This window comes from Loxodonta africana, chromosome 24 (assembly GCF_030014295.1).
Source record: "Loxodonta africana isolate mLoxAfr1 chromosome 24, mLoxAfr1.hap2, whole genome shotgun sequence".
Taxonomy (NCBI): domain Eukaryota; kingdom Metazoa; phylum Chordata; class Mammalia; order Proboscidea; family Elephantidae; genus Loxodonta; species Loxodonta africana.
In genome coordinates, this window is record NC_087365.1 from 59638372 (window position 1) to 59653212 (window position 14841).

General features: G+C 43.8%; 1 protein-coding gene across 1 annotated transcript in view; it reads left to right on the forward strand.

The window, feature by feature from the left end:
• CDH26 (cadherin 26) overlaps positions 1 to 14841 on the forward strand; it is a 45322-nt gene that overhangs the window by 11793 nt on the left and 18688 nt on the right. The window contains 5 exon segments of the mRNA XM_064276442.1: positions 2359 to 2469; positions 2471 to 2532; positions 8455 to 8581; positions 8583 to 8615; positions 9097 to 9286. Coding sequence (XP_064132512.1) covers positions 2359 to 2469; positions 2471 to 2532; positions 8455 to 8581; positions 8583 to 8615; positions 9097 to 9286 — 523 coding nt within the window.

Genomic DNA, 14841 nt, shown 5'->3' on the forward strand with positions numbered 1-14841 from the left:
GTGGGTAAGAGTGTAGATTCTGTGCCTGTCATTTCAAATAGCCGTATGCTGATCCATCACACTGATGCACCAGGGTTTGTTTATGCAAGGATGTAAATCTTCAGGCTGTAACAAAAGGCTGAAAACCCTCTCCATGTACAAGAAATATCCACGACATTTCTTTTCTCCATTGTGATCCTGAGCCCCCTGGAAATTCTAAGCGTCTTGCCAAAGAATAAACAGCACTCACGCCTCTCAAGCATCTTGTGGAACTAAAGGGCTCAGATGCAGCTTTGAGGGTAATAAATGGGGTAGGAAATAATAAACATAAAACAAACATGTGGTTGTTATTTTTAAGTGGAAGAATTACAGTTGGCACAGTTTTAGAGCCAGACGTCAGGGTGATTAAGGAGGAAAGAGATGCCAGCACAGCCATAAATTATGGAAGGGAATGTAGAGACGGTCTGTGAGGAAGCCAATCTGCTTGCACAGAAATTTAAAAATGTATGCTACAGTCCCTGAAGAAGACTAGTTCACCAGGAGCGCTGCAGAGTCCTTCAGGATTGTCGGAGAGAGGAGGGGAACTGAACCAGAGCGGACTTCAGGGCCCGCCACCATTTTAGGGTGCCTGGTGGGACCATCATGGGGGAAGCCATTGAGTGAGTGAGGCATCTGCAGGGAAAGAATATTCAAGAGTCTCGGACAACAAAGTAGAGGAGGAGGCCACATGGGCTCTGAGAAGAGGAGAGAGATTGCTGCGGAAGCTTTCCAGATTCCTAGACACCCCATGGGGCTTCCCCTTCTGGACTCTGTCAGGCCACAGAAAAACACTGTGAAGAACTGACTGATAATGCAGGTGCCACACACTATCTGAACTTGAATTTGGGCTGCTCTGCCTCTAGTACGGAGCCCTGGTGGCACAGTGGTTAAGAGCTTAGGCTGCTAACCGAAAGGTCGGCAGTTCGAATCCACCAGCTGCTCCTTGGAAACCCTGTGGGGCAGTTCTACTCTGTCTTGTAGGGTCACTATCAGTTGGATTTGACTCTGTGGCAACGGGTTTTTTTTTTTTTTTTTTTGGGTTTTGGCCTCTGTTGTAGATTGAATTGTGTCCCGCCAGAAGATATGTTGAAGTCCCAACCCCTGTACCTGCGAATGTGACCTTGTTTGGGGAAATAGAATCTTTCTTTGAAGATATTATCAGTTAATTAATGGGGTCATACTAGAGTAGGGTGGGTCCTAATCCATGACTGGTGTCTTATAAGAGGCAGACAGGTGTGAAGACAGACACAGCGGGGCGGGGGGTGGGGGGTGGGGGGAGGTGCCACTTGAAGATGCAGCTACCAGCAGCAAAGGAATGCCAAGGGTTGTTGGAGGCCACTGGAAGCTGGGAGAGGGGCACACAACCGTTCCTCTCTCAGAACCCTCAGGGGAATTAACACAACGGAGACCCTGGTTTGGACTTCTAGCCTGCAGCAGTGTGAGGAAGTACATTTCTGGGCCTTTAAAGCCACTCACTTTGTGGTCCTTTGTTATGGCGGCTCTAGGACACTAAGCCGGCCTCCAAGCTGAGAGTTGGACAATCACTCAGCCTCTGTAAGGGCCAGGCACAGAGTAAGGATGACAAGAGTAACCTCCATAGTGCTCGTGCAAGGATCAAAGGACTTGATCTGCACTAAGGGCTCAGCATAGTGCTGGGTGCTCAGCGGGTCCCCACTGAGGGTGAGCAGTCATTCTTAGCATTAATGCTTTTTGTTTGTTTGTTTAAAGTCAGCCCATTGCTTTGTTCTATATACATTTATTGAGCACCTAGTTGGAACCCAGGTGGCACAGTGCTTAAGAGCCACAGTGAGCTATGTCTGCTAAGCAAAAAGTTGGCATTTCAAATCCACCAACTGCTCATTGGAAACCCTATGGGGCAGTCCTCCTCTGTTCTATAGGGTCGCTATAAGTCAGAATTGATTCAACGGCAATGGGTTTTGTTTTTGTTTTTTTTTAAGTCTGTGCCAAAGGAGCCCTGGTGGTTAATGGTTAAACTTAAACATTTGGCTGCTAACCGGCTGCCAAACAACAAGTTTGTAGTTCGAACCCACCAGCGGCTCCTCGGGAGAAAGATCCGGCAACCTGCTTCCGTAAAGATAGCAACCAAAACACCCTATGAGGTGGTTCTCCTGGGTCACATGGGATCACTATGTGTCGGGATTGACTTGACGGCACACAGCAGTCTGAGCCAGCACTGTGCTCAGCCCCTGGGTTAACGGTGAAGGAGAGCTGCGTGATCCCTGCCCTCGGGGAATCTTCTATTTAGTGGCGGAGACAGACACAAAACACAGCTACACTCATGGCTATGTGATCACTGTCACCACGTCACTGGCTCTGCAGCGCTAAAACTCTGTGTCCCACATTCGTTTCCATGTTACCAATCGCTCAACAGGGAAAATCATGGGTAGATCCTTGATTTTCAACATCAGGGTCAGTGAGGTCAATGACCACCGCACCCCAGTTTCTAGAAAAGAGATTTAACATCAGGGTGAAGCAGAGCCAAGTGGCAGGTGAGTGTCTGCGGCTACAGATAACTCCTGCCTCTGTCCTGTGAAAGTTGTCCTTCTTGGATATTGAAGGGGGACCTGATCCAGGTATTGACCTCAGAAGACATGTCACCGCTCAGTTCTCAAAGGCCACGGTCTTGAATCAGAGCAAAACGCCCTGAGGCTGATGAAACGATGTGAAATGGTGTCCCTTTGCACTCCTAATATATAAAGGCCAATCTAACAATAAAGTCAAATGCGGCCAAGGAAGAAAGGCCTGGCGATCTGTTTCTAAAAGGTCCCAGCCTTGATAACCCTGTGCTGCACAATTCTACTCTGCACATGTGGGGTCCCCAGGAGTCAACGGAAACTGTTTGGCTTTTGGTTTTTGGGTGGCGTTTCCCTGGATATCTCTGAGAATTTCTCATGACACGCTGAGTCTCCTAGCTCAGAGGCTGCGCGTCTTTCCTCTAATGGTAGGGAAGCGTTGTTTGTTTTGCAAAATCAATTAGTCTTTAGCGTTGGAAATTTGGAGACTTCCAAGAAGTGAAGAGACTGAATCAGAAAGCATGTTGAATAATACCATTTAGGGTAGTTGCCACTAACATTTAGTTTCTAATCTCGCAGCATGCTTCTCTGCATTTTATGTGTGTGTATACGCACAGTGTTATACATATCCATGTCTTTGTATTCACAGGTATTTACATATAATTATGAATGTGTATTTGTGAATATAGGCATACATTTATTTCACCTTTTATCTATGCATGGTACAAAATGTGTATGTGTATGCATGAGATATTTACAAGTATAAGTGGGTGCGATTTTTTTATGCTGTTGTTGGGTGCTGTCGAATTGGTTCTGACTCATAGTGATCCTACATGCAACAGAATGAAACACTGCCCAGTCCTGCACCATCCTCACAATCCTGGCTTTATGTTAGCCCATAGTTGCAGCCACTGTGTAAATCTATCTCGTTGAGGGCCTTCCTCTTTTTTGCTGACCCTCTATTTCACCAAGCATGATGTCCTTCTCCAGGGACTGGTCCCTCCTGATAACATATCCAAAGTATGTGAGATGTAGTCTCATCATCCTTGCTTCTAAGAAGCATTCTGGCTGCCCTTCTTCCAAAACAGATTTGTTCACTCTCAGGTAGCTGTCTTCCAAATTTTGTTGGCATAGATGAGTGAGCACCTCCCGTGCCGTATCCATTTGTTGAAACATCTCAACTGGTATTCCGTCAATTCCTGAAGCCTTGTTTTTCACTAATGCCTTCAGTGTAGCTTGGACTCCTTCCTTCAATACCATCGGATCTTGATCATATGCTACTTCCTGAAATGGTTAAACGTCAACCAATTCTTTTTGATACAGTGACTCTGTGTATTCCTTCCATCTTCCTTTAATGCTTCCTGCATCATTCAATATTTTGCCCATAGAGTCCTTCAATATTGTAACTTGAGGTTTGAATTTTTTCTTCAGTCCTTTCAGCTTGAGAAATGCGGAATGTGTTTTTTCCTTTTGATTTTCTAACTCCAAGTCCTTGCACATTTCGTTGTAATACTTTGTCTTCTCGAGCTGCCCTTTGAAATCTTCTGTTCAGCCCCTTTACTTCATCATTTCTTCTACTCACTTTAGCTACTCTATGTTCAGAGTAAGTTTCAGAGTCTCTCCTGACATCTGTTTTGTTTTTTTCTTTTTTTCCTATCTTTTTAATGACCTTCTCCTTTCTTTATGTGTGATATCCTTGATGACATTCCACAACTGGTCTGTTCTTCAATCATTAATATTCAATGTGTAAAATCTATCCTTGAGATGTTCTTTAAATTCAGGTGGGATATACTGAAGGTCATACTTTGGCTCTCATGGACTTGTTTTAATTTTCTCCAGCTTCACCTTGAACTTGAATATGTGCAATTCATGGTCTGTTCCTCAGTTGATCCCTGGTGTTCTGACTGATGATATTGAGGTTATCTATCATCTCTTTCCACAGATGTAGTCAATTTGATTCCTTTATATTCCATCTGGTAAGATCCACATGTATAGTTGCTGTTTATGTTGTTGAAAAAAAGTGTTTGCAATGAAGAAGTTGTTGGTCTTTCAAAATTCTATGATGTGATCTTTGGCATCATTTTTATCACCAAGGCCATATTTTCCCACTACCATCTTTACTTGTTTCCAACTTTCCAATTCTGATTACCAGTAATTATGAATGCACCTTGATTGCATATTTGATTAATATCAGACTAAAGAAGTTGGTAAAAATCTTCAACTTTTCGTCTCTGGCATTAGTGGTTGGTGGATAAATTTGAATAGTAGTCATACTGGTCTTCCTTGTAGGCATGTGGATATTATCCTATCGCTGACAGCGTTGTACTTCAGGATAGATCTTGAAATGTTCTTTTTTGCAATGTATGTGACACCATTCTTCAATTTGTCATTCCTGACATGGTAGACCATATGATAGTCTGATTCGAAATGGCCAATACCATTCCATTTCAGCTCACTAATGCCTAGGATATCTATCTTCAAGCATTCCATTTCATTTTGGGTAACTTTTAATTTCCCTAGATTCATACTTTGTACATTCCATGTTTCGATTAGGAATGGATGTTTGCAGCTGTTTCATTACATTTTGAGTTGTGCCACATCAGCAAATGAAGGTCCCGAAAGCTTTACTCCATGCACGTCATTAAGGTCGACTTTACTTTAAGGAGGCAGCTCTTCCTCGTTTGTATTTAGAGTTCCTTCCAACCTGAGGGGTTCATCTCCTGGCACTGTATCAGACAAAGTTCCACGGCTATTCGTAAGGTTTTCACTGGCCAATATTTTTCTGAAGTAGACCATTGGGTCTTTTTTCCTAGGCAGTCTTAGTCTGGAAGCTCTGCTGAAACCTGTCCACTATGGGTGACCCTGCTTGTATTTGAAATACCAGTGGCTTAGCTTCAAGCATCACAGCAACAAGTAAGCCACCGCAGGATGACAAACTGACAGACGAGTGGTAGAATTGCATATTTATCCATATATGTGGGTATGATTTTTTTTTATAGGTGTGTATTTATGGACTTTCCATTTAAAAAATCTAGTTTTACTGCTTGTAACCCACTAGTATTTTCTGACGGCAACTTGTTGTGTAGTACTTTATTTTATGGTGTGTCTCGAGGTATTTGGGGCCCTGGTGGCACAGTCGTTAATAACTCAGTCTGCTAATCAAAAAATAATCAGTTTGAATCCACCAGCTGCTCCTTGGGAACCCTGTGGGGCAGTTCTACTGGGTAATGTAGGATCCTTATGAGTTGGAATCAACTCAACAGCTATGGATTTAGTTTTGGTTTAAGGCATTTAACTAATCACTTATTATTATTTAAGTAATCACTTATTACTGGACATTTATGTTGTGTTGCCAATTTTTGTTAATTTTAGAGAATATGTTTCAAGGAACATATCTGAGCTAAACATGTGTTCCCCATTTAGCACTGAAATTTTCTCTTGAACGTCCAGTAGCTAAAGCAAAAGGAAGAAATGATGAAGTAAAGGAGCTGAACAGAAGATTTCAAAAGATGGCTTGAGAAGACGAAGCATTATAATGACATGTGCAAAGGCCTGGAGATAGAAAATGAAAAGGGAATAACATGCTCGGTCTTTCTCAAGCTGAAAGAACTGAAGAAAAAATTCAAGCCTCAAGTTGTAATACTGAAGGATTGTACAGTGAAAATATTAAACAACACAGGGAGCATCAAAAGAAGATGGAAGAAATACACAGGCACTGTACCAAAAAGAATTGGTCGATGGTCAGCCATTTCAGGAGGTAGCATATGATCAGGAACAGATTGTACTGAAGGAAGAAGTCCAAGCTGCACTGAAGGCATTGTCAAATTGATGGAATATCATTTGAGATGTTTCAATGAACAGATGCAGTGCTGGAAGTACTCAGTCGTCTTTGTCAAGGAATTTGGAAGACAGCTACCTGGCCAACCAACCGAAAGAGATCCATATCTATAACCATTCCAAAGAAAGGTGATCCAACAGAATATGAAAATCATTGTATAATATCATTGATATCACACGCAAGTAAAATTTTGCTAAAGATCATTCAAAAGAGGCTGCAGCAGTATATCGACAGAGAACTGCCAGAAATTCAAGCTGGATTCTGAAGAGGATGTGGAACCAGAGATATCATTGCTGATGTCAGATGGATCCTGGCTGAAAGCAGAGAATACCAGAGAGATGTTTACCTGTGTTTTATTGACTATGCAAAGGCATTCAACTGTGTGGATCATAACAAACTATGGATAATATTGCAAAGAATGGGAATTCTAGAACACTTAATTGTGCTCATGAGGAACCTGTACATAGATCAAGAGGCAGTTGTTTGAACAGAACAAGGGGATACTGCATGGTTTAAAGTCAGGAAAGGTGTGTGTCATGGTTATATACTCTCACCATACCTATTCAATCTGTATGCTGAGCAAATAATCTGAGAAGCTGGATTATATGAAGAAGAACAAGGCATCAGGATTGGAGAAAGGCTCATTAACAACCTGAGTTATGTAGATGATACAACCTTGTTTGCTGAAAGGGAAGAGGACTTGAAGCACTTACTGATGAAGATAAAAGACCATAACCTTCAGTATGAATTACACCTCAACATAAAAAAAAAAAATTAACATAAAGAGAACAAAAATAAGTAACATCATGATAAATGGAGAAAAGATTGAAGTTGTCAAGGATTTAATTTTACTTGGATCCACGATCAACACCCATGGAAGCAACAGTCAAGAAATCAAAAGACATATTGCATTGGGCAAGTCTGCTGCAAAAAAAACCCTTTAAAGTGTTGAAAAGCAAAGATGTAACCTTGAAGACTAAGGTGGGCCTGACCTAAGCCCTGGTGTTTTCAATTGCTTCATATGCATGTGAAAGCAGGACAGTGAATAAAGAAGACCAAAGAATAATTGACACCTTTGAATTGTGGTGTTGGCAAAGAATATTGAATATACCATGGACTGCCAAAAGAATGAACAAATCTGTCTTGGAAGAAGTACAACCAGAATGCTCCTTAGAAGCAAGGATGGTGAGGCTAGGTGTCACATACTTTGGACATGTTGTCAGGAGGGATTAGTCCCTGGAGAAGGACATCATGCCTGATAAAGTATAGGGTCAGTGGAAAAGAGGAAGGCCCCCAGTGAGATGGACCGACACAGTGGCTGCAACAATTGGTTTAAGTATAACAATGATTGTGAGGATGGTGCAGTACCTGGCGGTGTTTCATTCTGTTGTACATAGGGTCGGTATGAGCTGGAACTGACCTGAAGGCACCTAACAAAAACAACATCTAATGCTATTTACTTAGCATACATTCATAAATGTAGAATTGCTTGTTTGAACTATGCACACAGTTTAAGCACTCTGGCTTATTTGTCCAACAACAACAACAAAAAAATGAGAGTGCCCCATGTATTGTTCATCTTTGGTGATTATATACCTGGGTGTGTTAATAAGCTTCATGGCCATTTCTATTTATTTTATGAACTGCTGCTTCCTTTCTTTTGTCCATTTTTCTGTTAATGCATTTGTCATTTTTATCTTGACTTTAACTTTATTATTCTACATTAAGACTATTACTGTATGTCTGCCATATGTTTCAAATATGTTTTCCTGGTTCATCATTTCCTTTTCAATTTTGCCTATAGTTTTTTCTTTCCCGAAGCATTTTAGATACAATGTGATTTATCAATTTTGTCATTTAAGGTTTCTGCTTTGGAATCAGGATTATAAAGTTCTTCTTCGCTTTATTGTTATTTAAGTATTCATCTTTATTTTGTCTAGTCTGTCTATAGTTTTAGGCTTAAATATTTAATTATAGTGTATGCCCCCATGCCATTTAGCAACGAGTCCATCATCCTGTTTGGTTACGTGGTGGTAACAGTTGTAAACGATTCTTTCCAAATCTACCTGTTTTTCAGATGTCAACAGTTGGTTTGGATGAAGAAAACACTCCAAATTCTCAAGTCCTTTATTCCCTCATTTCTCAAATGCCACTGAAAGAGAGCAGCTTCTGGGTTGATGGGATTAGTGGTAGAAATACGACTCTCAGGATGTTTGGATTATGAGGTTATGTGGATTGCATTATTATTTTTTCCCTTTTTTGATTGTACTTTAGATGAAGGTTTACGGAATAAACTAGCTCCTCATTAAACAGTACACATATTTTTTTGTGACATTGGTTACCAACCCCACAACATGTCAATACTCTTCCTTTTTGACCTTGGGTTCCTTATTACTGGCTTTCCTGTCCCCTCCTGGCTTCTAGTCCTTGCCCCTGGCCTGGCGTGTCCCTTTAGTCTCATTTTGTTTTATGGGCCTGTCTAATCTTTGGCTGAAGGGTGAACCTCAGGAGTGACTTCATTACTGAGCTAAAAGTGTATTGGGGGCCATATATTATTTAAAAAAAAATAGAATGCGTTCCCTTGCAAATGAGCCCCAGACTTGGGATCTTTGTACTTAGTGAGGAGCCCTCTGCGAGTGCACTTGCTATTGAAGTTGCTAAGGTAGGACGTTTCTTTATTAGTATTTCCCTTTCTTGTATATGAAGTATGTGGAAGTAGACTGCTCCTTTGTGTTACTGATCAGAGCAAGACTTTTCGGGGAACCACAGTTGTCATCCACAGCCACTGTTCATGTCGTTATGAAAGAACACAGGCCTGTGTTCACCCAGGAGAGCATGTGGCACCTCACTCCCCAAAGCAGGACGGACCCTGAATTCTGGGCTCATTTATACTGGGGTAGCCCCTATCACCTGAGATACACGTAAGGCTCAAATGTAACTTAACCTGAAATGAAGAAGTCAGCCATGACAGTGGTGTATCTAGGGTATTACACTAGCCCTAGGCATGTGGTACCGCTGAGCAGTTTCTATTAACCCTTTTTGGTACAACGTCCTTCCTTAGAACGGTAATGTGTTAACTGGAAGATCAGCGAGCTTGACTTGTATTTTTGAGCCGATATTAAGGTAAATTTATCTAAAAAAGGGCAGTCAGATATTTGGACAGGGGCACAATTTCAGTGCTTGCTATAGGCGCCATTTTCTGTAGACATGCCATTGGCCATTCCGGGTTAACAGAAACTGCTCTGTGGTGCCACGTACCCAGGGACACGCAATACCTGCCCTACCCTAGTTACACTTCAGATCACTTAAGCTTACGTTTTTGACTGCTTTGGGCCAGGAACCGTGCTAGGAAAGTTTACATGCACTGCTGTTGAGTCAGTTCTGCCTCATAGTGACCCTAGGTACAACAGAATGAAACACTGCACCATCCTCACAATTGTTGTTATGCCTGAGCCCATTGTTGTAGCCACTGTGTCAAGCCATCTTGTTGAGGGTGTTCCTCTTTTTTTGTTGACCCTGCACTTTACCAAGCATGATGTCCTTCTCCAGGGACTGGTCCCACCTGATAACCTGTCCAAAGTACATGAGACAAAGTCTTGCCACCCTTGCTTTAAAGGAGCACTCTGGCTGTACTTATATGCATTATTTCATTTAATTCTTGAAAACTAAGGCAAGGTTTCCATTTTACAGATGACGAAACTGAGTCCTAGGGAAGATGGAGAACCCACGTTTACTCTGAGTTGGGGTCTGCCGATGTTTGGGGCTGGATAATTCCTTGTTTGGGCCATCCTGTGCGTTGTAGGGTGTTTAGCAGCATCCCTGGCCTCCACCACTGGATGCCAGTAGCAATTCCAGTTGTGACAGTGTCTGCAGACAATGCCAGCTGTCCTCTGGGGGCAGAGTCTCCCTTTTCATACTGCTGAGGGCTATAGAGGAGAAGATGAGCAGATGGGCTGAGGCCTGGCCTCCTCCCGCTCACCTGATTCATACATCAGGGTTCCACATAAGATTTCACATGTTGTAAGATCCTAGGACAAACTGACAGTTTGTCGTACTGTGGAGGCTTGTGGGTTGCTATGATGCTGGAAGCTATGCCACTGGTATTCAGATACCAGCAGCGTCACCCGTGGAGGACAGGTTTCAGCTGAGCTTCCAGACTAAGACAGACTAGGACGAAGGACCCTGCAGTCTACTTCTGAAAAGCATTAGCCAGTTAAAACCTTATAAATAGCAGCAGAACATTGTCTGATATAGCGCTGGAAGATGAGCCCCTCAGGTTGGAAGGCACTCAAAAGATGACTGGGGAAGAGCTGCCTCCTTGAAGTAGAGTCGACCTTAATGACATGGATGGAGTCAGGCTTTTGGGACCTTCATCTGCTGATGTGGCACGACTCAAAATGAGAAGAAACAGCTGCGAACATCCATTAATAATTGAAACCTGGAATGTGCGAAGTGTGAATCTAGGAAAACTGGAAATCGTCAAAAATGAAATGGAACGTATAAACATCGATATCCTCGACATTAGTGGCTGAAATGGACTGGTATGGGCCATTTTGAACCAGACAATCATATACTCTACTATGCTCGGAACGACAACTCGAAGAGGAATGGTGTTGAATTCATTTTAAAAAAGAACATTTCAGGGGAGGGGGGCCAAGATGGCGGACTAGGTGGATGCTCCCGCGGATCCCTCTTGCAACAAAGACTCGGAAAAACAAGGGAATCGATCACATACATAACAATCTATGAACTCTGAACAACAAGCACAGACTTAGAGACGGAGGACGAACAAATACGGGCAGACAGCGACTGTTTTCAGAACTAGGAGCCAGCGCACCAGGCAGGTGACCTTCGGAGCTCGATCTGGGGCAGAGCCCAGGGGGGCAGACGGCACAGAAAGGGGGCCCACCCCTTCCCCCCCGAACCCATCCCGGGAGGAAGCCTAGCAGGTTGGCGCGGGCGGCGTAGGGGCGCAGCCGGAGGGAGAAACACCCGGGAGGCAGTGACTGATCTGAGAGGGGGGAGAACAGCGTCCCAGCTGGGGTGCCGTGCCGTCCGCCGGGAGTTAGGCGAGAAACCGACGGGGCGCGCGTGGGGGGGGGGTCAGCTGTGTTTCCCTGGAGTGACCCCAGGGCGGGGCCCACGCGTTCGTGCGGGAGGACGCGCACCCAGTCCGCGTGTGTGGCACGGCACACCAGAGGGAGAAATCCCCGGAGGTGTCTGGTCTCAAAACAGGGAAAGCAGCATCCCAGACGGGGAGCCATTCCGCTGCGATCTGGGCACGCGCGCGCGCGCGCGGGCGGGGCATGAGCGCGGGGTCCATTTTTATTACCCTGAATTGACCCAGAGGGCGGGACCACCTGGTCGTGCGAGTGACGCCCTCCCAGTTTGCGCGAGAGGTGTGGCACACTGGAAGGAGAAGTCCCCGGGAGGAACTGATTGGTCCCAAAGTGCAGAAAGTAGCGTCCCAGAGTGCCGCCCTGCTGGGGCTTGGGCGCGCGCACGAGCGGGCCGTGAGCGCGGAGTCCATTTTTATTGCCCTGAATTGACCCAGGGGGCGGGCCCACCTGGCCGTGCGGAGGAACTGATTGGTCCCAAAGCGCAGAAAGTAGCGTCCCAGACAGAGTGCCGCCCTGCTGGGGCTTGGGCGCGCGCGGGCGGGGCGTGAGCGCGGAGTCCATTTTTATCGCCCTGAATTGACCCAGGGGGCGGGCCCACCTGGCCGTGCGGAGGAACTGATTGGTCCCGAAGCGCAGAAAGTAGCGTCCCAGACGGGGTTCCGTCCTGCCGGGGCTTGGGCGCGCGCACGAGCGGGGCGTGAGCACGGAGTCCATTTTTATTGCCCTGAATTGACCCAGGGGGCGGGCCCACCTGGCCGTGCAGGTGACGCCAACCCAGTTCGCGCGAGAGGTGTGGCGCTCCGGAAGGAGAAGTCCCGGGGAGGAAGTGACTGGTTCCCGAACAGGGAAAGCAGCGTCTCAACCCGGAAGTCATCCCGCTGGGATTTGGGCGCGCGCACAGGCGGGGCGTGACCGCGGGATCTAATTATAATCACCTGAATAGACCCTGGGGGCGGGCCCACCCGTTCGTGCGGGAAACGCCCACCCAGTGCCCACGAGTGGTGCCGCGCACCGGAGGAAGTCCCCAGGAGGAAGGGACTGGTTTCCGAGCAAGGAAAGCAGTGTCCTAGCCAGGGACCCGTCCAGCCCGGATTTTGGCGAACGGGGGCGGAGCGTGAACGTGGTGTTCAGCTCTATATTCTGTGGTGCTACACTCCTAGCTCTCAGATCCCTCCCCCACCCTCCCCAGGCGACCCCATTAACATCCGAATACCCGGAGCCAGAGAGAGAATTCAGATAGGGATCTGACTGCATTTTTTTTAGCTGACTACTTGGAAAATCTAGTTTCCCAGTGATGGCTCGGAGACAGCAGTCCATATCAAACCACATAAAGAAACAGACCATGACAGCTTCTCCAACCCCCCAAACAAAAGAATCAAAATCTTTCCCAAATGAAGATACAATCCTGGAATTATCAGATACAGAATATAAAAAACTAATTTACAGAATGCTTAAAGATATCACAAATGAAATTAGGATAAATGCAGAAAAAGCCAAGGAACACACTGATAAAACTGTTGAAGAACTCAAAAAGATTATTCAAGAACATAGTGGAAAAATTAACAAGTTGCAAGAATCCATAGAGAGACAGCATGTAGAAATCCAAAAGATTAACAATAAAATTACAGAATTTGACAACGCAATAGAAAGTCAGAGGAGCAGACTCGAGCAATTAGAATGTAGACTGGGACTTCTGGAGGACCAGGGAAACAACACCAACATAGCTGGAAAAAAATCAGATAAAAGAATTAAAAAAAATGAAGAAACCCTAAGAATCATGTGGGACTCTATCAAGAAGGATAACTTGCGAGTGATTGGAGTCCCAGAACAGGGAGGGGGGACAGAAAACACAGAGAAAATAGTTGAAGAACTCCTGACACAAAACTTCCCTGACATCATGAAAGAAGAAAGGATATCTATCCAAGATGCTCATCGAACCCCATTTAAGATTGATCCAAAAAGAAAAACACCAAGACATATCATCATCAAACTTGCCAAAACCAAAGACAAACAGAAAATTTTAAAAGCAGCCAGGGAGAAAAGAAAGGTTTCCTTCAAGGGAGAATCAATAAGAATAAGTTCAGACTACTCAGCAGAAACCATGCAGGCAAGAAGGGAATGGGACGACATATACAGAGCACTAAACGAGAAAAACTGCCAACCAAGGATCATATATCCAGCAAAACTCTCTCTGAAATATGAAGGAGAAATTAAGATATTTACAGATAAACACAAGTTTAGAGAATTTGCAAAAACTAAACCAAGACTGCAAGAAATGCTAAAGGAGATTGTTTGGCCTGATGACCAATAATATCAGGTACCAGCACAATACAAGGTCACAAAACAGAACGTCCTGATATCAACGCAACTCAAACAGGGAAAGCACAAAAACAAACAAATTAAGACTAATTCTAAAAAATAAATAAATAAACAAAATAATACACACAACAGGAAATCATGGAAATCAATAGCTAAACGATCAAAATAATCAAAAAGAGGGACTAAATATAGGAGGCATTGAACTGCCAGATGGAGAGTGATACAAGGCGAAATAGAAGGATACAAGTTAGGTTTTTACTTAGAAAAATAGGGGTAAATAAAAAGGTAACCACAAAAAGGAATATCAATTCCATAACTCAAGAAAAAAGCCAAGAAAAACGTAACGACTCAATAAACACAAAGTTAAACATTATGAAAATGAGGATCTCACAAGCTACTAAGAAAAACGTCTCAGCACAAAAAAGCATGTGGAAAAATGAAATGGCCAACAACACACATAAAAAGGCATCAAAATGACAGCACTAAAAACTTACTTATCTATAATTACGCTGAATGTAAATGGACTAAATGCACCAATAAAGAGACAGAGAGTCACGGACTGGATAAAAAAACACGATCCATCTATATGCTGCCTACAAGAGACACACCTTAGACTTAGAGACACAAACAAACTAAAACTCAAAGGATGGAAAAAAATATATCAAGCAAACAATAAGCAAAAAAGAAGAGGAGTAGCAATATTAATTTCTGACAAAATAGACTTTAGACTTAAATCCGCCACAAAGGATAAAGAAGGACACTATATAATGATAAAAGGGACAATTGATCAGGAAGACATAACCATATTAAATATTTACGCACCTAATGACAGGGCTGCAAGATACATAAATCAAATTTTAACAGAATTGAAAAGTGAGATAGACACCTCCACATTTATAGTAGGAGACTTCAACACACCACTTTCGGAGAAGGACAGGACATCCAGTAAGAAGCTCAATAGAGACACGGAAGACCTACTTACAACAATCAACCAACTTGACCTCATTGACTT